Below are 24163 nucleotides of genomic sequence, written 5' to 3'. Positions count from 1 at the left end.
GGAATTGCTCCTGTAAAGGTCGCGAATGGCCACCACTAAATGATGTGGTTCCTTCTCAGCTCTCACCTGAAATGGTTGGTTCCTCTTTCCAGTGAAACCATTTTCCTGGTTGTCAGGACACAGCGTTCCCCTCATTTTCCTCCTGCCTGTCTGGATTCTCCTTTCCAAACTCCCTCACTGACCCTATCCTGTCAGCCCAGCTCAGCTGGGACCTCAGTTCTACCTACACCCATTGACTTGGTGATCTCACTCAACTCTCGTGGTTTTAAAGGCCATCTGTATGCAGATCACTCACATATTTACTCCAGACATGTCTGTGCACCTGTCTATGTGGACTCTTCCAGACATCTCAAACTTCGGTCCAAAACACAACTCATGATGCCCCTACCCCAAATCTATTTTCTCAAACGTCCCCATTTCAGTTGGTAAGCAATTGGATGAAAATCGCTAAACAAAGAATGTTGGTAATACCGTTGACCCTTGTCTCTCTCCCAACCTTCACATACAATTGGACAGCAAGTCTTCAAAAATGAATCGGATTCTGGCTACATTGCACCACCTCTACTGCTACCATCCTGGTACAGAGCACCACCCTCCTTCTCCTGCCCGGGTCGCTGCAGTTTCTCCTGAGCTCCCGGCCTCTGCCCACACTCTCTTGTCTCTCTTCCATTTATTTTCAACACGGAATCCAGAATGATCGTGTTCAGATCTAAGATCACATTAGTCCTCTACTCAGAGAGCTAACTATCACACTCAGAGTCCCAAGTTCACAGTTGCCTTAAGGCCCCCTGTGCTCACTGTGCTCCTGGGAGCCTCCTTGCTTCCAGAACAGGTCAAACCTCAGGGCCTTTGCACTTGCTGCTTGCTGTGCCTTAATGTTCTTCATCTAGGCTCTCCCCAAGCTCTTCATTTTTTACTGAAGTGTCATTCCTAAAATTGCAGCTACTGGGGCATTCCTGACTCTTCTGCTGTGTTTTATCTCTCGTATGTATTAACACATCACATGGTTTTCCTGTCTTATTTATATTTGTATGTTTTACCCCACTTGAAGCTTCAGAGATTTTTTTAAAACTATTTGGGGATTACTACTATATTTCAGAACAGTTCTTGGGACATATTTAGCAGTCAATACTCGAGTAAATAAATGGATGAATCAATAAAAATAATGTGTATATGGTTAAAATAAAACTTGAAAGCTATGTGCCAATTTTCAGAGGTAACCCCTGTCAGGAGTTTAGTGTTTGCTTCCAGAATGTGCTATGGGCAAATGTACATTCAACTCCTATTATCACAGACTCTGCTCTATGGGGTGCTTTTTTTCTCTTTATATTTCATGAACATCTTTTTATGTCAATACTTAAGTAGCTACCTCATTTTAAAATTCTGGCTGAATTGTATTCTGTTGTGTGGATAAGATTATGATTTAAGTTTTCTAAAAGACAGTTTACCCATTTTACTATGTGCTTTAGTAAACATTTTTGTCCACATTACTTTATATACTCAGGCTAGTACTTCTGTAGGATAAATCTGTCGATTGCTAAGTCATCAAAATATAGTGCCAAATGGCCCCCAAAATGTACTAATTAATACTCTCTCATCACTGTATGAGATTCCTTGTTTTCCCATATTGTATCAACATTAAATAGTGACTGTTTTCAGTTTTTGCTAGTGCTGTTAATTTGGAAGTGCTGTTAATTTGGAGTCACGGTTGGGGGTGATGCCTCTAGGGCAGGAGGAAGGGCTTGTCATTGACTCCTCCTGGCAGTAGCTCATTCTAGTTCTCCATCTTCCTGGCCGGAGGTGAGCAGGGGAAGGCGGGCTTTAGGGCTTCATTCATTCAGAGTGGGTTTGAGGGTAGCCGCAGCTATGATTCACACCTTGTACGCTGCCCTGGATTCACCAGAACGGAGCAGTTCTCCTACCCTTCGACCCATAGCTACTGCATCAGAAGACGCGGCTTATGTTTTCTAGACCCAATCAGGCTCAACCATTCTGTCTCGCTTAGGAAAACAAGTTAAACAATCTTCCTTGAGCTGAAAATCGCCCACTGTCTAAACTCTTGAGGGGCTCTTATATCGGAAGAACGAATGGGCAATGAGAACAGCCATGTGTGAAGGTCTGGAGACCGGGACGGTTTGCTGCATAGACAGGGGCTTGAGCAGGATGAGCGAGGCCGTGGAGGAAGGAGGGCCAGGGTCCTTCTTGAGAGGGCAGGGGGAGTGGGCGGAGCTCGGGGGCGGGGCTCGTGCTACCTGCATCGACCAGACCCCATGATTGTAACGGCTTCCTACCGAGGACGACAGTCATCTCGTCCTTAAGCTTCACGTAGCCAGAGCAAGGGGAAGTGGGGGAGGGGGGTCCTTCGTGAATTCGCCCTTCACATTTGGCAGTGGGAAATCGATCAAAAGGTCCTTTTCTAGGTGAAACATTCAGCTCCTGCCGCCCTTAACTGCCAGTTAGTGGCAAAAAGGGGCCGGAGCCTCACCTGCGCAAGCGCCGCCTCCCAGGCCCGCGCCTGCGACAGCCCGGCCTGGCCCGAGGCGTGTGCGCCTGCGCGGAGCCAAGAGGCGGGGCCATCAGGCGTCCCGGTTGCTTGGATACCTCTGTGAAGCAATTGCTGCCGGGGGCGCTTCCCGGCTGTCGCTAGAAGGGGCAGTTGGCCCTCACTTTCCGAAGAGCCCGAGGAGGAGCGGGTGAGAGCCCCCGCCGGCCGCCCGGACCTCGCGAAGCCGGCCTCTTGGCCCGCCCCCAAGCCCGGCCCCGCCACAGACCCGGGTCCCCCCTCCAGGCTCCAAATCCGGGGGAGGCAGGGCGGCCCGGCCCTTCGGGGGCGCCCGCGCCCCGAGGCTCACCGGCCCGTCCTCCCCCTCCACGCAGCACACTTTGATTCTTCCCAGCCTGGTCCCGGTCTGCGGAGAGCGATGCCGCTTCCCGATACCATGTTCTGCGCGCAGCAGATCCGCATTCCCCCGGAGCTGCCGGACATCCTGAAGCAGTTCACCAAGGCTGCGATCCGCACCCAGCCCGCCGACGTGCTGCAGTGGTCCGCGGGGTAAGCGCCTGGGATGGCCGGCCGGTCCGCGAGACGGCTCGCGCCTCCTGCCCCCACACCTGGAGCACTGCTCGGACGCATTGGTGGTGTCTGCACCTGAATGTCTGTCTAGGAAGCATCATGGTCGATTGACCTTCCCAGGAATTACTGCAAAATGTTCACTTCCCCACAAAGTAATGACAGCTCCATTGTTGGAGAGTGGTATTTACTCAGACTAATACTTACAAAGCAATTGCATTGGGCAAAAACGTTTCTGCATTGTGTTACAAAATCAAACTACTGCAGTCCCTTTATTTTATTTGTAAAATGATTTTTTTTTAAAGATTGTATTTATTTATTTGACAGTGAGAGCGAGCACAAGCAGGGGGAGTGGCAGGCGGAGGGAGAGGGAGAAGCAGGTTTCCCGCTGAGCAGGAAGCCCGATGTGGGACTGGATCCCAGGACCCTGGGATCATGACCTGAGCCGAAGGCAGTTGCTTAACCAACTGAGCCACGCAGGCGCCCTGTAAAATGACTTTTGTAAGGAATCTTGTAAGGCTAAATTCCTCATCCTAGAGAATCCTCCCAGGGTTCGGTATCTGGTTGAGTTTATTAGAACCAAAGCAACGGAGGTCATATTGGGGTAATTATCCCAAGGCCGCTATAAGGTTAAACTTTGCTCAGCTTAGTTCACTGAAGGCAAATGAGCCTTCACTGTTTCTTGCAACAAACATCCTATTTTCAGGAACAGGCATTCATAATTTTAAGGTTACAAAGTTAACAGACTTTAGAACCATTAAAATAAACCCCATTTCGTTTTGAAAGGAAAGCTCTTCGTCCCTTTTCAGTAGACAGAGTTAGAAACTCAATTTTATGATCACAAGAGCCAGTATAAAATTAAGTGTTTTGGGACACCTGGGTGGCTCAGTCGGTTAAGCGTCTGCCTTCAGCTCTGGTCATGATCCCAGGGTCCTGGGATCCAGCCCCACATCCGGCTCCCTGCTCAGCAGGGAGCCTGCTTCTCCCTCTCCTTCTGCCTGGAGCTCCCCCTGCTTGCGCACACACACTCTGTCAAATAAATAAATAAAATCTTAAAAAAAATTAAATGTTTTAGTAACCAGCATGTCAGATTTCACTGACCTTCTCTAAACTGTATAACCAAGGTGAATTAGTTTCCTGTGGCAACTGTAACAACTACAGAATTTGATGAATTAAAACAACAGGCATGCATTCTCTTTACGGTTCTGGAGGCCAAAAGTCCCAAATCAGTTTCACTTAGCTAAAGTCGAGTTGTCAGGCCTTCTCTCCAGAGGCTTTAGGGAGACTTCAATCCCTTGCTTGCCTTTTCCATCTTCTGGAGCTGCATTCCTTGTATTCTTTGGCTCATGTTCTCTTCCTCCATCTTTAAGGCCAGTGGTGTGGCATCTTCAAGTCTCTCTCTCTCTGCCTCCCTCTTCCAAGGACGCTTGTGATTGCATTTAGGACCCATCAAGATAATTCAGGATAATTTTCCCATCTCAGAATCCTCTCTCCCATCTACAAAGTCCCTGACACCATGCAAAATAAGATCCACAGATTCCAGGATTAGGACCTGGGTGTCTTTGGGGCCCTTACTGAACCCACCACACAAGGCTACCTATTAATCCAGTGCTTTGTCTTGTGACAGACACTTCTGTCAGTTGCTTCTGAAAGATTCTCTCAAGGTTCTTGCCGAAAAAATTACGGCCTCTGTTTTTAACCATCATCCAAGCATCAATAAAAGATGGGACACACGAGAGTTTATTTGTAGTCAACAGAACATTCCAAGATTGAATCATTTTTTTTCCTCGGGACATTAAATTATTTTAACTTAAGCTTCACTTTAATTTAAAAGGCGTAATTGAGCACTTTCTGGATGTTCCATGCACTTAATTTCTCTCAAGAACAATTTTAGGGTTTAGGAGAAAAAGCAAGCTTTATTCACTAAGCAGTGTATGTGAAATGGGCTCAGATGTGTCCCAGCTGTCACAAAGGAGAATCTGTTAGGGAGAGATGTTGCTCAGAAGAGGGCACATTGGTCTTTGAGGTTAAGACAAGGCAAGGGCATTCCGGGAAGAAGACTAGCATACCAACAAAGGGGCGGTGACAAGAAGAAAAAAAAAAAAAAACTAAAGACAAAGCAGAGAACCAGGAATCACAGGAAGGTACCTGCTGTGGAAGACGGCAGGAGGCATTCAGGTTAACCTCTTCACAGAGGAGGCTTTCAGGTGGTGGAGATGAGTCAGCCTCGCTAGTCATGCTGCAGCTAGGGTCTGTCACCAGTGCCTCATGCATATGACTGGAGTGAGAACTGGTCCCCGCTCACACACGCCTCCAGGAGATTAGCACCAGGGGGCTCGCCCCTAATGCAGGCTTTCTCAGCCTTGGCACTGCTGACACTTTGGACAGGATCATTGCTTGGGGGGGTGTACGAGGGAAAGGTGGCAGTGTGGGGGTGTCTGGGCGTAATAGGACCCTTAGCAGCATCCTGACCTGTACCCACTAGAGGCACCATCCATCCCCTCTGGAGACAACCAAAAATGTCTCCAGAAATTGCCAGTGCCTTCCGGGGGGGGCGGGGGTAGAATTGTTGGGAACCACTGCTTTAGACGCTGTGGTTTGATCGGTGAGGGGGAGGAAGGAATAAAGTCCCCGGAATAAGTGAAAACCCTAATTAGGAACAATATGGCAAAACTATGCCCCCATGCCCCCTCCCTGTCACCTTAGATCTTCCTGTTCACCTTCGTCTCCCACATTGTTGCCCTTGTTTTGACTTTCCTCCAACTGTTAAGTCAACAAAATGTGGATGGGGAGAGAAAAGGGGATGAGGTATAACATTTCTTTTAGCCTGTCAAGTATCTATTTATCAACAGCTATCTTTGTTACATAATCAGAGATGTTTCTAATTATTCATATCTTTTACATGATGGCCTGTGGCCCTGGTGGATGATACACTATTCGTTTTCATGAGTATATTGTTTCTTTTTTGTTGTGTTAGTCATTGGAGTGGAGAATGACGTGGCTTCAGCAGCCGGCCACCTCTAGCACACCTGACACCCTCTCCTGGTCCCCACCAGCCAGAAGCCGGTGTGTGCCCCCTCCTGACTTGTTGCCCTAAGCTATTTCCATACCCCCCAGCCCCTAGTATAAGCACTAATATCTGCATCCCAGAAAGGAACAATTAAGGGGAAAAAATACTAAAGAAAATACCAGGCAGCAAAAGTGAAGGGGGAGGGGGGGAGGCATGGCATCTGACGTCATGGAGTGGAGTGGTTGGTCCCCAGCGGAGCAGACATGTGACTTCCCTGATCCGAGACCCTGTAGGGTTGAACAGAGATGGTTGAAGTCAACCCCCTTGGAAAGCAGCAGAGCCAAGTGAAGGGAAGACCAAACACTAACTGTCAAAATAGAATGACTGGACCATGACCTTGCCCTTGGGTCACTGGGTCCTGAACCCTGGGTCCTGAACCCTCCCACCTCCTTTGGCAGCAGGTCAGGACCCCTCCTAGCGTGTGCTTGATAAGAATAGCACATGTTTCAGGAGCCCCCCGATGGCCTGGTGCCAAGCAGCATGTCTAGCCTGTTGCAGCTTGAGCTCACTACTCCTAGGAGCCCTACGACAGGGCCTGCCATTGTTGGCTTTGCAGACAGAGAAACTGAGGCATGCAGAGAGGGTTAGGTTGGGGATCGGAGTGGAGGAGCCATGACTGCAGCCCTGCCCTCGGACTCTGGTGTCCCTGGAGGTGTCCTGGGCACTGTCACGCTCATGGCTTGTTTAAGAAACCGCGTGAATTCCAGTGTTTTCTGGGTACTGATGAGCCTTCAAAGATGTCTGTTGCCGTTAGGTATTTTTCAGCTTTGTCTAGAGGAGATCCACTTCCTGTCAAGGACAGAATCGAGATGCCCGTGGCCACTCAGAAAACAGACACAGGCCTGACTCAAGGACTCCTGAAAGTTTTGCACAAGCAGGTAGGAGGGGATCTCTGTTCTCCGTCAGCTTCACGAGATATAGCATGGCCGCTGCGTGGCATGTGGCAGACTCGCCGGCTCACCTTTGCAAGGCCAGCTTTCCCGGCGCACACCTGCCAGATTTCTTCAGAGGAGGAATCTGCTGTGTTCAGTGGCCTTTTTCTAGTTTAAAGAACCCCAAATAGCTATTCGTGATTAGATGGTAGGCAAGTGAAATAGAATTGCTTTTATTTTTATTTTTATTTTTTTTAAAGATTTTATTTATTTATTTGAGAGAGAGAGAGTGAGAGAGAGCATGAGAGGGGAGAAGTTCAGAGGGAGAAGCAGACTCCCCACTGAGTGGGGAGCCCGATGTGGGACTCGATCCTGGGACTCCAGGATCACGACCTGAGCTGAAGGCAGTTGCTTAACCAACTGAACCACCCAGGCGCCCATAGAATTGCTTTTAAATACCAAATTAAAACACTAGATGCTGCTGGACTAAAAGTCTGGAAATTCAACTCCCGAATGGGGGCTGCAAGTCTCTTCTTGAAATATGCTTGTAAAAATTGTGTACGTGCTAAAGAAATAATCTGCTGCCGCCTTCCCCTGAACAACAGACTGCCCTTTGGCGTCTGGTGTGCAGTGTGGTCCAGAGAGCCTGGGCGGGGGCGAGATCCTTCCTGGCATGGCCTCACCCAGGAACCGAGGGCCGTCCTCACCTGCCCCACCACGTTGCTTTTAGAGAAACCAGTTAATCGGGAGGGTATCACCCAGTCAGGCTTGGCGTTCCTAATGACCGTGTCGTGTTAGTAAAAGTGACCTCAGTGGTATAACCTTGGTCTTTAAAGTGATTTGTCCCTATTCTACATTTGACATACCATGCTTCTGTGGTACACTGACTTCTGAAAATAGGATGATTCCAAGGTTTTCTCTAATGAATAACCATTGGAAGGGGTAACTTGGGGAAAAACACGCTAAAATTGCTCAGAACTTTTCACATAGAATGCTATTAACAGATACAAGCATTACCAATTTTCACAGATGATTTTAAAAAATGGAAGGAAGGAATTTCTTTTCACTTTTAAGGTTTCTTCCATTTAACTGTTAACACATTTAGCGGGTTGGATTTTTTTTTAAATTTTTTATTGTTATGTTAATCCCCATACATTACATCATTAGTTTTAGATGTAGTGCTCCATGATTCATTGTTTGTGCATAACACCCAGTGCTCCATGCAGAATGTGCCCTCCTCAATACCCACCACCAGGCTAACCCACCCCCCCACCCCCCTCCCCTCTAGAACCCTCAGTTTGTTTTTCAGAGTCCATCGTCTCTCATAGTTCGTCTCCCCCTCTGGTTTCCCCCCCTTCATTCTTCCCCTCCCGCTACCTTCTTCTTCTTCTTCTTTTTTTTTTCTTAACATATATTGCATTATTTGTTTCAGAGGTACAGATCTGAGATTCAACAGTCTTGCACAATTCACAGCGCCTACCAGAGCACATACCCTCCCCAGTGTCTATCACCCAGTCACCCCATCCCTCCCACCCCACCCCCCACTCCAGCAACCCTCAGTTTGTTTCCTGCGATTAAGAATTCCTCATATCAGTGAGGTCATATGATACATGTCTTTCTCTGATTGACTTATTTTAGCGGGTTGGATTTTAAACGTTTTTATTTTACTTACTGAAGCTCATTTTTTGCTGTGAAGTGTTTTGCACAGACAGCAGGGAATCCCATACCCAGTCTGTGTATGCCCGTTTTACCCAGTCGTAACGTCATGCCATATTTGCGTCTCAGGCCTTTCTCTTTTTTTTTTTTTTTTAAAGATTTTATTTATTTATTTGAGAGGGAGAGAATGAGAGACAGAGAGCATGAGAGGGGGGAGGGTCAGAGGGAGAAGCAGACCCCCTGCCGAGCAGGGAGCCCGACGCGGGACTCGATCCCGGGACTCCAGGACCATGACCTGAGCCTAAGGCAGCCGCTTAACCGACTGAGCCACCCAGGCGCCCCGGCCTTTCTCTTCTTGAGAAGTAAAACAGGCCAATATCAGCTTGCTGCCCCCTCCCTGCCCGCGCTCCTCCTGCCGCACACCTTCCCACCCTGCTTTCCCAGGGCTAACCATGTCGTGAACCAGAGTTCATCTTTTCCCTGCATGCGGTTGGGCGCTTGGGATATGTTTAAATATTCATAAGCATTATCTAATTTCACGGGTTTCTAAAACTTAAAATATATACTTACAGACTTAAAAACTTAGGAATTTCATCATACTGTGTTTTCTCTACAGTGTGGCCACAAGCAGTATGTGGAATTAGCAGATCTTGAGCAGAAATGGAAAACTTTGTGCCTGCCAATAGAGAACTTCAGAGCGTTGTTGCAATTGGATCCTTGCGAAGACAAAATGGAGTGGATAAAATTTTTAGCGCTTGGATGTAGCATGCTTGGTGGGGTACGTACCTACAAGTAGCATATGAATAATTCTGTGCAATCAGGGGCCTGGCTTAAAAGTAATGTCGGTGTTTCAGTAACCGAAAGAAACACTTTCACTACTTTAGTAACTTGGAGAGAAGCAATTCTTTTTCAAGTGCCTGTTGTATTTTTAGGCTTACATTTTTTTTTTTAAGATTTTATTTATTTATTTGAGAGAGAGAGAGAGCGAGCAAGCAGAAAAGCAGCAGAGGAAGGGGGAAAAGCAGACTCCCTGCTGAGCAAAGAGCCCAATGCGGGGCTCAATCCTAGGACCCCGGGATCATGACCTGAGCCAAAGGCAGCTGCTTAGCAAGCTGAGCCACCCAGGCGTCCCGCAGGCTTATAGTTATTTTAATTTGCAGAAGTTAAATACTTGGGAATGCTTCAATTTTAAAATTGTTAACAGTAGATAAAACATACAGATATTATGACAATGCATTTAAGTGTTAGAAGAGAATGCATTGGTGACTTTATATTGAACTGCACATCATTTGGTAAACAGATACTATGTTCTCCTCATCTATGGGAAGAGGCGTAAAATTATTTTACATTTGAGTTAAAATATATGATTAGTAGCTAACAGATATGGTGCAACTTTGGCGGTGTTGAAGTGTGAACCTTGGGAATGAAGACAGAGATGACCCTCCAGTTCCCAAAGTGAGGGGTCTCTGAACCAAGGAGGGGTGGAAAGGGAAGGGCTGGAGTGTGAAGATTTGGCAGGACTTCTTCTTTCTTTCTTTATTTTTTTATTATGTTCAGTTAGCCACGGTATAGCACATCATTAGTCTCAGATGTAGTGTGCAATGATTCATTAGTTGCGTGTGACACCTCCTTAATGCCCATCACCCTGTTACCCCATCTCCCCCCCCCCTCCCCTCTGAGACCTCGGAGTCCATAGTCTGTCATGGTTTGTCTCCCTCTCTGATGTCTCCCCCTTCAGATTTCCCTCCCTTCCCTTATGGTCCTCCACACTATTCCTTATGTTCCACATATGGTGAAACCTTACGATAATTATCTCTTCCTGCTTGACTTACTTCACTTAGCATAATCTCCTCCAGTCCCACCCATGTTGATGTAAAAGTTGGGTATTCATCCTTTCTGATGGCTGAGTAATATTCCACTGTATATATGGACCACATCTTCTTTATCCATTCATCTGTTGAAGGGCATCTCGGCTCCTTCCACAGTTTGGCTATTGCGGACATTGCTGCTATGAACACTGGGGTGCATATGGCCCTTCTTTTCACTACATCTGTGTCTTTGGGGTAAATACCTAGTAGTGCAATTGCTGGGTCATAGAGTAGTTGTATTTTTAACATCTTGAGGAACCTTCATACTGTTTTCCAGAGTGGCTGCACCAGCTTGCATTCCCACCAACAGTGTAAGAGGGTTCCCCTTTCTCCACATCCTCGCCAACATTTGTTGTCTCCTGTTTTGTTAATTTTTTTGGCAGGACTTCTTTGGGAATCTGGAAGCCCCTCTTCAGCTCCAGTGTTTGAGTGTCTGTGTGAGACACTGGGGTCCAGGGAAGGGAGTGTTACCATTTTATATGTGTGAAGAAGGGGGGCTCCCTCCACTGCAGAGCTGAGCCCTTTTCTCACCCCTCCCCCCCCCTTTTTAAAGATTTTATTTATTTATTTGATAGAGAGACACAGTGAGAGAGGGAACACAAGCAGGGGGCGTGGGAGAGGGAGAAGCAGGCTTCCCGCCAAGCAGGGAGCCTGATGTGGGGCTCGATCCCAGGACCCTGGGGCCATGACCTGAGCCGAAGGCAAGGCAGACGCTTAACGACTGAGCCACCCAGGTGCCCCAGTCCCTCCCTTCCGTCTTTGGACCTCAGAGACTAGATAATTCAGTCCTCGCTTCGTGGCGCACACTCAGCTCTGATGTTAATTTTTAGAAGTCAATTTGTGTAGGAAACCCCCATGGACCCTACATGATCTCGGGCACACTGATGTGACTGCTTGCACTCTCTTCCTCCATCCCGTCCCCCTGCCTCCCCAGCCTGAGGCAACCGCCCTCCCAAATCTCCTGCTTCCTGTGGGCCACATACATACCCCAAGAAATACAGTATTTAATTTTCGTGGATTTTAACTTTATGAAAAGCTAATTCTGTGGTTAGCAATCTTCTGGAACTTGTATTCATTCCCAATTAGATTTCCATCTCCCTCTGCAACATCACAGACTGTTGTAGGTCATACATTGTCTCTGCTGTGTAATATCCACTCCGTGAAGAGACCCCCATTTACTGGTTCTCGTAATGGCCCTAGTGAGAACCGCTGAAACCCCAGTAAAGCCAAATGCTGGCTGGTTGCTGCATACTGAGTCACCTAAGTGCCCAAAGGCAGTGTTTCCGCCAGCGGTAGAGAGGACTGCCGCCCCGGGCTGATTTGTGCCAGGGACCGTCCTGCAGCAGAGCGGGGCTCAGACATAACCAGGGGCATGGGGTGTTGGGGTGGGAAGGACAAAGACAGATGTACCTACTGAAGATAATTTCACGTCGCTTTGTTTATCTGGAACTCTGTGAAAGCAAGATTTTAATACTGTAAAATGAATATCTAATATTAGAATTAATGTTTATGGTTTGTGCCTTTAAACTTAGTTGTGAAATTTAGATTTTAGCAAGGGTGAGAAAGAATATTTCATATTGTGGGGATCCATCTTTGTAAGGTTTACTTCCCCAATCATGAAAAGTAAGCGCAGGGTTTAAAACCAAGCCGGAGCAAGAGAGAGGGTTTCTTGTCCATGTGTCGTGTGGGACACTAGGTGGAGACATTTGGTCACCTTCTGGACTGAACACTGGGGAAGGCACAAGAAAGCTTCGGCGCCTCTCCTTTCCTCCTCTACTGTTTCTCACCCTTGCTGGTCAGTGTGGGGTCCGGCCTGTCTCCTAGCTGGGCCACCTCAATAGTCGTGTCTGCTGTGGGCTGTGGACTCTGAGGCCAGACTGTCCGGGAAGGTCCCCTCTGGTTCACATGTCTGTGTTGCGGGGAGGGTTGGGGGAAGGGTCAATGGGAGGTGTCCAAAGTGAGGGTGTCGGCTCTGCCGTGGCCTACCCCCCACTCCTGCCCCTAGTGCAAACAGCCCTGGGGCGGCCAGGCACAGATGGGGAGAAGCCACTGTATGCCCACGTTGGCTGGGGGAGCTTGGAGGTACACCAAGACAAAGCTGTGACATGGAGGTGACGAGGTGACAATTTTGGTGTAGTTTGGCATCTTAGCATTCATCTTTATGCAGTTGTTCCCGGCAGGGGCGGGGAGGGGCAGAGAGAGAGGGAAAGAATCTCAAGCCGACTTTCCACTGAGCATGGACGCGGGGCTCGATCTCACGACCCTGAGATTCTGACCAGAGCCGAAATCAAGAGTCGGACGCTGAACTGACCAGCCACCCAGGTGCCCCTATCTTTATGCTTTTTAAAAAACCTTCAAAAAAGGAGGAAACGGAGAAGTGAAATGCAGGATGAGTAATTTACAATGGATCGCTGCCTATCCCCTTTTCCACGTAGGATTTCTGTTACGTTGGAATCTAGTTGCTCTGTCAACACAATACGCTCTGTTTCTGCTTCCTTCATCCCTGGCCTCTGCATGGCCGGCGGCAGATGCATTCTCCATGCTCTTAAATTTCTCTTCACAGTCACTGGTCAGATGAACCCAGCTTAAGGTCTCTGCAAAGACTAGAACCTCTGCTTACATTTCAGAGTCGTCTGTATCCTCCCTTCCTCCCTTCCTTCCTTCCCAAATGTTTGTTGAGCACTGCTTTGTGCCGAGTCCAGTTCTGAGAGCTGAAGATTCGGGAGTGAACACGGTAAGCAGGCGACCCGACCCCCTGGAGCCGACTGTCCGTCTGCTCTGTCCTGCCCTGGAGCACCGAGCACTGCTCTGCTTATGGTGTTGGGAGCTAGGAACGGGGCAAAGGGGCAGTGGGGCTGCCCTGGGCAGATCATGCTGTGCAGATCCTTGCCTGGCCGAATGATAACATTTTATGTTGTGACCTTTATCTTTACATCTCTACAGCACTGGCAATGATCCTAAGCATTAAAGCCGTGGATCAAAATCCTCTGCTTTGTTTTTTAAGCACGAAGATCTTTTTTATTACATAAAAAAACTGAGAAGGAAGTCCCCCATCCCCGCACCCCCCCCACTGACTGAGAAAGTCCATGATGACAAACCACCAGCCCAACTCTGTGAGGCTCTGAGAAGCACCGGACTTTGTTCATCACAAGAACGTGTCCCTGTGTCCAGGGGCAAATGTGCACGTGTGCAAACAGTCTTCGGTCCAAACACATTGCTTGTGAACGGGCTTCACGCCTAGAGTTCTCATCATGGGCTGGAACATTCGGAGCCTTTGTCTGTGTTCTCCTTAATCCCCCCAGCGCCCCTCTGACTTAGGGCCTGTTCTGGGAACCTCACTGCAGCTCAGTGACTCAGATTGGAAGTGGTTGAGCAGGATTTGAACGCAGACCCCGAGCGGGTGGGGGGAGGGCCCCTCGCTAGAGAAGCTGTAGCCCCAGATGTGTGCCGCCCACAGGTTGGGACACCGAATGAGAGTCTGCCATTTCCTGTCTCAGAGAATAACAGCTCCTAAGGATGATCCTTAATATCATTTGCTGTCCGAAAATGGTTCTCACCCTGAAAAGCTCTCAATGTCAGCCTCCTAACGGCCCTCACCTTGGCATTCGTAGAGCATCCTCCCAGCACAGCTGTGCTTGCGCCCCATCCCGGTGCCTGGGGGCCCAGTGGTAGAGGCAGTGTCCCGGCTCGCTCCCCTCCTGCTTTCCAGTCAGCTCCCCCAGCTAGGCCTCTAAGCCCATTCTGGGGTCTGGGGTTAGTGTTCACCACGAACACTCCTTTTTCGCTGTGGCCACGGAAAGATACAGCCCCCCCCGTGGGTGGGAGCCTCCAGCCGCACACTTGCTTGGTAGCTGCCCCCTGAAGTGGGAAGGCTGCCCCTGGGCCCCCAGCACCAGTCACCCCACTGCTGAGAAGAGAGTTGGGGTGCACTCCACCCCCATGTCTCCACTGGCCTAGTCACTGCTCACACGTGGGGGCCCTGCATCCTCCCCTGGATGGTGACACTGGAACGAACTGGCTTCTCTGGAGGACCGCGTCCCAGCCAGCTGGGGGATACCTGTCTCCCACCCTCCCCTGCCACTAGTCCATGAAGAGAACCGTGTTTTACATGAGAAAAGACCTAGGAGGGTGAGGAAGTAGGTGCAAAGGACCTCCGGCTTTTTAAAAGTGGACTTTGGGGGGCGCCTGGGTGGCTCAGTTGGTTGGGTGACTGCCTTCGGCTCAGGTCATGATCCCACGGCTCTGGGATTGAGCCCCGCATTGGGCTCCCTGCTCGGCGGGGGGCCTGCTTCTCCCTCTCCCACTCCCTCTGCTGCTCCCCCTACTTGTGCTCTCTCGCTCTCTCTCTGTCAAATAAATAAAAATAAAATATTTTATAAAAAACAAAAAGTGCACTTTGGGGTGGGAACCCTGCTTGCAACACTGAGCTGTCCCTCCTGAGCGCCCTCAGACCACACCTCGGAGGCAGGCCCCCCCTTCTTCTGGACAAAAGGGTCCCTGCAAGATGTCGTGCAGATTGTCACGTCCCGGCGAGCTGGAAGGGCACTGGGGGAGGCGTGAGCTGGCTCTCTGTGTCATCACAAGAGCAGCTAAAATTCTGAAACAGAGATCCCACGGAGCTGGCACCCTCGAGATGCTCAGGAAACAGGTGTCTGCAGGCCTGTTTTCCTCTCACGTCTCCGCCTCAATCTCACACGCCGGCCCAGCCTGAGACGCTTAGCCAAGACCAAGTGCAGCTTGGCAGCCCCACCTCCCAGGACAGCTTGTGGCCAGGAAGGTGGGGGGGGGTCGGGGCAGGAGGCTGGAGGAGGGGCACCTGCCCGGAGGGTCTCCTGGCTGGCGAGCACGTGGCCTGCCTGGCGACAGCCCTTGGGAGCTGGGGAGTCTGGGTCCGGGAGACAGGCTCGCGGCGGCAAAGCCAAGCCAGTTGCTTTAGGAATTCTTCTGGATATACAAATTGCCGCACATCTCATCTCGTTGTCAGGAACGTTTGCCCCGGTAACGTCATCGGGCCTTTGCAGAAGGCAGTGACGCTGGGCTGCTTTGATGCATGTTTTCCTTAAATACCTCCGCCTTGGAAGCCTTTGCAGCTCAGTTTCACAGACCTCATCTGCTTGCTGCGCGCCAGCCGCCTCCTTCCCTGGCCTCCTTCCTGAGGCTCAGCAATGACTCTCTCTCGCTTGTGACGGATGGAAAAGCAAAAGCTAACATAACTGCACGTCTTGGAAAAGTTTCAAGCGAGGAACATGGATCATAAAACATGCAGCTCTATTTTCACCAAGTCCTCTCAAGGCCGTGCTGAGAGGAAGGGGCGCGGGCGGTGACCCCGGAGAAAGCACCTGCTGGGCAGACAGAACACGGTCGCTTCTCCCGTCGGAGCATCATTTTGCCCTGGGGTTAGACTAACGTCAGAGCTGTGCCATCCACCCCGGCATCGTGCCATGGCCACGGCCAGGGGTCCCGGGGAGTGTGGGAAGGGGTTTTCCAGATGCGCCGAGCCCCAGCTGTGGTGATGAGGGGAGCTCCGGGCTGATCAGGCAGCCGCCCCCCGCCCTCCCGACAGGGCAGCTCACCCTGCGAGCCAGCCTGGTGCTCTTCAAGGTGCTGGGGTGTGGCGGTCCTGCGGGCTTACCTCGGGCCAGCCACCTAGCCTCTCTGGGCCCCTGGACTTCGTTTTAGTCCTTTTCCCCCTCTCCCTGCTGAAGCAGAAGGGATTTTCCCCGATATGACTGTGAGAAGCTGGCCGAGCTCCTGGGGAAGCGCCCTGCCGTGTGTCCGGCAGCTGCTGGCAAATTCGGTGAGGGTGGGAGCAGGTCCATCACCAGTCGAGCCTCTGGAGGAGGCCCAAACCCTGGCCACCACCCCGATTGGAGCCTTGGACGACCCAGCTAAACAGTGCCCATAATCCCGACCCACAGACATGTCGGGATAGGAAACGGGGCTCCAGCCATTTGTGTGTCCCTAAGGGTGTCAGGTTCGTTCCCTGCACACAGTCACGGTCCCGGTCAAGCAGGTCTGGGTGTGACTCTCCCCACTTGGGAAGCTTTCCTCTGTGCCTGACCCACCTGTGTTTTCCTTGCTCTTCCCTCCTAAGTGCAGCCCCCTAAGTGTCAACAGCCTGCTCTCTTCCGGGCAAAGGGTCCTGACTTGCAGCGTGAGCCCATGAATGAGGTGTCAATGTTTCCGCCTTGGCTGATTGCAAGCCTGTAGGCTCTTGTGAGATCACCAGGGATTGGATACAATCCTTCTGCCCTCCTGGCTCGGAGGGAGGGTCTGCATGCTCTGAGCATGTGCCTTGTAGGAGTGGGATGGCTTCTCCAGGGACTGGCTCTCAGGCTGAAAGTCAAGGTGTCGGCCAGGGTAGGTGGGGTGACTGACCCAGACAGAGAGAAGGAGCATGAGTGAGATGCACAGTGTGCAGGGGAGAAAGGTCTGGTACTTTTCTGGAACCGAGACAAGGCCCAGAGCAGGGCTAGCCCTGTGTGGAGCCTGCATGGAGGCTGATCACAGGTGGGCATCAGGACAGCTCACGAGGCCATCTGTCCTAGAGCCCCCCCCAAATGGCACTTCTCGTTGGTGACTGACAGCTCCTTCCCCGGGTGTGTCACGGCGCTGAAGGGGCTGGGGGGTTCTGGGCTGGCTTTGGGCCCAGCTTTAAGGAGACTGACGCTTCCTCATTCCCGTTTTAATATAAAATAAAATCTGTGGATTAAAATTCTTTTCAGGCTCTTGATCAAACCTTTCCTTTTTATTTCTTTGTTTATGGCAAGTGTAAATTCACCTAGTTCTTCATTTCGATTGAAGCATACTTGCTGGAGAATTTCTGTAAAATATACTCAAGCGCTGATCCTGCTGCTGTCTTGCTTTCACTGTAGCGATTCCAGGTAGTAATTGTTTCCTCCCCTGGTTTGTGGTGTTTCTAGTCACTGAACAGTTCGATGAAGCACCTGTGTGAGATCCTCACCGTGGACCCCGAGGGCGGGCCTGCGCGCATCCCGTTTGAGACGTTCTCCTACGTCTACCGTTACTTGTCCAAAATGGACTCGGACATCCCTGAAGTGGACACGGAATCCTATCTCGCCACTTTAAAGGACACTGTGTAAGTATGAGCCCTCCCTGGAATTCCAGTGCACGGACTGCTAGAGAAGGTCTTTCTCTCTCTCCTCTCGGGTACCTTTGCTCTGGGGAATCCGGCCTTTGCCAGGAGGGAGAGCAACACACATTGCGCTCCAGATGGCCCCAAGATGGCCCCAAGCCGTGCTAAAGAAAGCTGAACCTCAGGAGGCAGCTTTTCTTCATGCGTGGTTCAGGGCAGTGCTGGACTGAAGTCGGGTTCTCTTTATCCCGTCTCTAAGAAAAGTTCATCAGAACTGATCTTGATTCTTCAGTCCAGTGTGTCCAGTGGTTTAAAATCACAGCATGTCGAAGAGGAAGATAGAAGGCGCGTCTCAGCGACGCCGCAGGTAGAGGGTGTGATGTCATGCCTTTGTTCCCTGAATGTTTATCGGGTGCTGGCTCCTGTGCCCCGTCCTGCTCGTCCTGGGAGCGGACAGACACCGGACTCACAGACCCCGCCAGCAGGCAGGGTGGAGGGCCGTGAGAACGGGACGGCGGGGGGGGGGGGGGGGGGGGGGGGCGGGGAGAGGCGGGACACTTGGCTTGTCATCACCGCCAGACTTGGGTCCCTCCTGCCCTCCCACACCGTCCGTGCCTGGGGCACCAGGGCCAGCCCCGGGACTCCCTGCTGCCACCGTGGCCATCTCTCCTCGGCTCCGCGGCCTCGTCCCTCCCAGACCGTGTTCTGTCCTCCCTCCTTCAGAATCCCTGCCCTCCCCCCGCCGGTCTTCCCTCTCCTCTGTGTGCCATCCACTGACTTGCCCTCCTCTTCCCAGGGGACACTCTCTTCGTGCCCCGACACCCCCAACACCCACAGTTCTTGGGGACTCAGCCCTCCCCTCGCCAATGTCCCAGCAGGCGCTCCCCTTCCCCTCCTCCGCAGCCACGCTCACCGGCCCCTTGCCCTGTGGCCTGGCTCCCCGTTTCCAGGGCGCCACCCTTCTCTTTCCTGATTCCTCCAGTACCACCCGCAGCTGCCCACCAGTGGGGAGCCATAGGAGGGGACCGGCATCACGCCCCCACCTGACCTGCCGCCCTCCTGAGTCTGACCTGGTCCCCAGCCCAGCTGAGCCCCCACTGTGCCTGCCCCCTTCCTCACCACCAGCTTCCTCCTGGCCCCATCCCACCTCGCCGGGACACAGGCAAGCTCCTTGTGTGTCAGCATCAGAGCTCTTGCCCCATCGTGGGTGGGTCCGGGCCAGTGGGGGCTGCATAGACGCCGTCCTGTCCCTCACCCCAGACTCATTCCCTATTTGACTCCAGACCCAACCTGTCCCACTGACTCTGAGGCCGCCGAGGCCGCCGGCAGCTTCCATCATGCTTTCCTACACACACTCCCGTTGGTCTCCCCCTTCCCTCCCTCCCTCTGCCCCACCTCTGCGAATCTCAGCCCTTTTGGCCCTCTGTCTGGGCCCCTCCCGCGGGGACTGCTGTCCTGTCACAGAGCTGGCCTTGCTTCCCAGCTCCAGACTCCGATATCACACTGCCCACTTGACCTTTCCACCGGGATGTCACACGCCAGGCTGAAAATGTCCCAACAGAAATCCACATCCTTCCCATACATTTCGTTCCTCAGTTTCCCCCTTCTGTAAACTGCATCACCAGCTCCCCATGAGGTCAGGACAGAGACGTGGGTGACCCCTGATGATGCCCCTTTCCTCCCCCTACACCCCCTTAATCCATCCCACCTCCTGTCCTTCCCTCCATTCCTGGGGCCCCGCTTCCTCCTGCCCCAGCCCACCCCCCGCAGCCCCTTGTCCTTTAAAACGATAAATTGAGTCACTTTCCAGAGGCTTCTCACCCACACCTTCATGGCCTCTGGGCCCCACACAGCCACGTGGGTCTGTGGGTTTCAAGCAGCCCGAGCTCCCTGCCCCCCAAACACACTTCGGGCTCCGCACTCGCACTCGTGCTTTTGGAACAGCCCGCCCCCTTTGCACGGCTGCTGGATGTCGCCTGCTCCGAGAGGCCTCTGGTAAAGGGCCCTCCCCATAAAGCAGCTTCACTTACCCCCCTCCGTCCCTCCGAGAAGTCACCGAAGTCACCGTATGGGATGTTCACGGAGCGCAGCGATGCGGGCTGGTTCACCGGTCTGGGGTGGTGTCTGCTCGCCCAGTGGTGCTCGGGGCACATTGGCGGGTGGACAGCACCCCTGGGCTGCCTGCCCCCCCCACAGGCGGTGGAGGTGAAGGGGCACGGGAGCCTCTGGGCAGTTTGGGTTGAGTCTGGTGACAATGGAGAAGAGCTTAGACAGGGAAGCGGGTGGTGGGTTCTGGTTGGAAGGACCCCCCTTTCCCCCCTGAGGCATGAGACTTCTGCAAAGGTCCAGACCAAGAAGGGCGAGGCTGTAGGGCTGCCCCAGGTTTGGGAGGCTAACTGGACGTGAGGAGTGGGCGACAGAGGCTTCCAGGCCTGCCCCGAAGGGTGCTGCTGTCTCCCAGAACGTGACCTGTGGCGGGGGGGGAGGCCTCGTGAGCTGGTGGGCCTGTGGGGTGACCCGGGGGGGTTGTCCAGTGAGCGCAGCCTGGGCTGGAGTCCCCCCAGGTGGTGCCGGATGTGGCAGGGTGAGGAGGGTGCTGGCTGGTGGGGGTGCAGCTGGAGCTCCAGGCTTTGAGGAGGGGGGTGAGCACGAGGAGGAGGAGGAGTGACCCTGGGACAGAGGGCACCTGGAAGGGCGGGGGGTGGGGGGTGGACAAGGATGGGCGTTGCCCAGTGCGGCCAGCTGCAGAACTGTCCCTTACATTGTGACCTTGGCAGTGGTGATTTCAGAGGAGTCGTGGGGCAGGGGAGCCAACACAGTGCAGGCTCCAGCTCCCCCAGATGACCCTGCAGACGGGGGTGGCCCCTGGAGGGAGGGGCTGAAGGTAAAGGAGAAGCACACTCAGTTGCCGGGTGGGTGGGGGGTCAGGTGTATAACCTGGTGCCTGTGCACCCCGACATGGACAGCCCCCTCAGAGCTCACAGGAAAAGCCTGAATGCACCTGGGCACCCCAGTAACCCATTTTGGATCAGGGCACAGAGTTTGTGAGCTGGGCTTGTCTAAATCTTACAATTTCTGCTCATCCATTGAGAGCAAATCCATCCCAGCAGCAAGCACCTGGAAGGCACACAGGATGGGGGCAGCGGAGCTTAGTGGGTGAGCGCTGTGGCCGGCTGGCCTGGGTCAGAGCACTCCTCTCCCCACCCGCTCCCACCCACCTTTGTAGACGGGCTGACTCTGACTCGGCCTCTCTCGGCAGTGGGAGGGACTTCTGCCTATTCAGTAATCGATTCACTCAGTCATGCATTCATGAATTCATTGCTCATTTCCAAGAGTGTTTCAGACCCATCCACGCGTCCCTAGTGGAAGGTGCTGGACACTCAGGTACTGATGAGCTGAGGGCGTGCATGAGCGGAGACAGGCTGGGCTGGGCAGGCCGACCAGGGGCCCTGGCCGACGGGATGCCCTGGGGGCCGACCCGGAGGTGGCTTTTCAAGGACCTAGCCTGGGAGGCTTGGGAAGCCCCTGGAAGGTTGGAGTGGCCCCTTCCTGTTTCCAGAAGGATCTGGCATGGTGTGTTCATGGCGAGATTTGTTCTGTAGCCATTAGCTGGTACCCGGGGTGAAGAATCAGTTCACAAGGGAAGTCCAAAGAAGATCCCATTTGGTGTTTCTCTTCCATCACTTGGTTAATGGCTCTTCCTTAACTGGGGAGATACACTCCAGCTGAGCCTCCATTTGCTGTTAGCACAGCTAAGACAGCAAACCCACTTTCTCCGGCAGCCTGAGGAGAGCTGTAGGGGCCACCGTGGCGGGAAATCCTCATGCCCAGGAGAGCATGGGGTCAGGGTGACAGGCACCATTCTCCAGCGTTCTATTCTTCACCTCTAAGCAGCCACAGTGAGAAGCTTGGACACCTGTGATTCCCCTGGGGCTGTGAGAGATGGTTGCTGTTTATGGTAAAATGTGGTTTAGGACTGCTAACTGATGTTCCCTTTACCTTGAAAATACGAGCCCTCGAGATGGTTCTCCTTTCCCCCACCGACATAGAGAATGAATATTGTTCAGCATTTTTACATCCACGGATGTTGGCACTAGAAATGTGCTAATGCTTCACCATGGCTTAAGAAATAGAAGTATCTATAGATAAAAAGAAAAAGCAAGGGACATGCTGTTGGCAATGCCAAAGTTTCATAGACTCAAGACCTTTGAGTTTCACTGGACCAACTTTTCCAATAGAAGGATACTTTTGTTTCAGTAGTGACTAAAATTTGAATGGCCAATAAAGAAGAATGTATAGTACTGATTTTTTCACCTAGAAATAAATGCCCATTTTTGTACAAGAAAATATAATGCTTTAGTTTTAGAGTTAAAAATTACTGATTAGGGCGCCTGGGTGGCTCAGTTGGTTAAGCGACTGCCTTCGGCTCAGGTCATGATCCTGGAGTCCCGGGATCGAGTCCCGCATCGGGCTCCCTGCTCGGCAGGGAGCCTGCTTCTCCCTCTGACCCTTCCCCCTCTCATGTGCTCTCTGTCTCATTCTCTCTGTCTCAAATAAATAAATAAAATCTTAAAAAAAAAAAATTACTGATTAGAGGGGCGCCTGGGTGGCTCAGTTGGTTAAGCCACTGCCTTCGGCTCAGGTCATGATCCTGGAGTCCCGGGATCGAGTCCCGCATCGGGCTCCCTGCTCAGCGGGGAGCCTGCTTCGCCCTCTGACCCTCCCCCCTCTCATGCTCTCTCTCTTTATCTCATTCTGTCTCTCAAAATAAATAAATAAAATCTTTAAAAAAAATTACTGATTAGAGATTGGAAATCATCTGTTTTTCTAAGTAAAACCTTTAAATTAGATTGATTTCATAAGAATTGCGTTGTGTGCTGTGAGAAATGACTAATAAGTGCCTTTATCTGTTTCCAACCTAGAGAATCTAGAAAGAATGGCATGATAGGACTTTCAGATTTCTTCGTTCTGACGAGGAAAGTTTAGAAAACCTCGAGAAGAAAATTCAGAAGACAGAGGCCATTATTACAGAGAAGAACACTTTTTAATATCAAATAGTGCTTTTTAAAACCTTGGCACCAAATACAGCTTGTCTTTAACCACGTAGGTGTGTTATGTGAGTTTTTCTCATAGTGGAAGCCCAGTGTAGTCAGTGTGTCCTGGGATCTACTTAATAATTGCTCTTCACCCTGTTTCCTGGCAGACCCTTACATGGAGAGGATTCGTAGCAAGGAAACAATCTTTTTGCGTAAAACAATCTATTTGGATGCTATGGGGGGGGGGATGGGCAGTGTAAAACTGGCTGTTCTTTTTCCTCATTGGAGACTCCTGACCAGCAGGAATGCTGATGTTTGCTCCCCGGACAACCACACCTAAGACCCCCTAGGAAGAGTGTCTTCTGCTGAAGCTGGATCTGTTCTGGGAGGGGTGGGCCTGGGAGCACCTGCTAGCTGGAGGAGCATCATGACCCCAGGAAACAAAGTAGACTATTTAAGATTTTATTTATTTATTTGAGAGAGAGAGAGAGCAGGGGGAAGAGCATAGGTAGAGGGAGAGAGAATCTCAAGCAGGCTTCATGCTCAGTGTGGAGGCTGATGTGGGGCTTGACCCCACAACCTTGAGATCATGACCTCTGCCGAAGTCAAGAGTCGGGCGCTGAATAGACTCAGCTACCCAGGTGCCCCCAAAGTAGACAATTTAGACCAGCACTTGGTCCACGGAACAGAAATGAGCATCCCAGATCCTTTATTTGCTTTCTTTATATCAAGTCTTCAAAATGAAGTGGCAATTAATACACCTTAGATCATTTTTCGGAGAACTTAAAAATGGTTTGGCTTGTTGGTTCTCTGTAGATTGGTCGCCATGCTAATTAAAGTTATCCGTGTTCAAAGACTTGTGAAAACCCAAAATTAGCAGGAAGAATTTGTTTCAGGGAGGAGAGAGCCCCCTCCTGTGTAATCACTACCTGAGAGCCAGGGACCCTGCCTCACCTGGTTCTTTCCCAGGGGACCCTCTGCCTGGCCCAGCTGGAAGGCCAGCCATAGATGTCACTGAGTCAGCCCCGGAGAGAGCTTATCATGCAGCGTGTCCATCCAGGGGACCAAGGACCTGATGACTTTGGGGCCTGCTTGCTAACAAGTGTCTGTGCATTTGGTAGAATTTGGGGTGAGCCATACTTTCATTTTAGTGATCTTGTCGGGAGGTTATAGGGGAGGGACATAGAGCCCCTGCGTCCTGTCATCACTGGAGGCCACCAACATTTACCAGAAGGACTTCATCAAATTGCTAACCAGTCACACTGGCTTAGGTCAAGGAGGTAAACGTGGACAGAGTTTTATGAGATTGAAAATAGATGAATATGATCATAAATAAACTTGCTAACGTGGACATCTGAACTAAAAAATGTAAATTGGGATACTTTTTCACTCTATCAAAAAATCATAAGGTGTTAAGAGAATGAAAGGGAATGAAGTAGGTGAGTAGATAAATAAACTCTGGTGCATCCAGACACTGGGTTATTATCCACTCTAA

General features: G+C 51.4%; 1 protein-coding gene across 1 annotated transcript; it reads left to right on the top strand.

Annotated features, from left to right (window-relative positions):
* Nucleotides 1-2921: 2921 nt before the first annotated feature.
* Nucleotides 2922-22618, top strand: ROPN1L (rhophilin associated tail protein 1 like). The gene is made up of 5 exons (XM_021702500.1): nucleotides 2922-3052; nucleotides 6895-7018; nucleotides 9285-9446; nucleotides 17460-17635; nucleotides 22555-22618. Exons 1-5 carry the CDS (start codon nucleotides 2922-2924, stop codon nucleotides 22616-22618), a joined length of 657 nt encoding a protein of 218 aa, XP_021558175.1.
* The last annotated feature ends 1545 nt before the right edge of the window (nucleotides 22619-24163 follow it).

The sequence above is a fragment of the Neomonachus schauinslandi genome, chromosome 7, assembly GCF_002201575.2.
Source record: "Neomonachus schauinslandi chromosome 7, ASM220157v2, whole genome shotgun sequence".
Classification (NCBI taxonomy): domain Eukaryota; kingdom Metazoa; phylum Chordata; class Mammalia; order Carnivora; family Phocidae; genus Neomonachus; species Neomonachus schauinslandi.
This window is presented reverse-complemented; position numbering and strand designations above follow the sequence as displayed.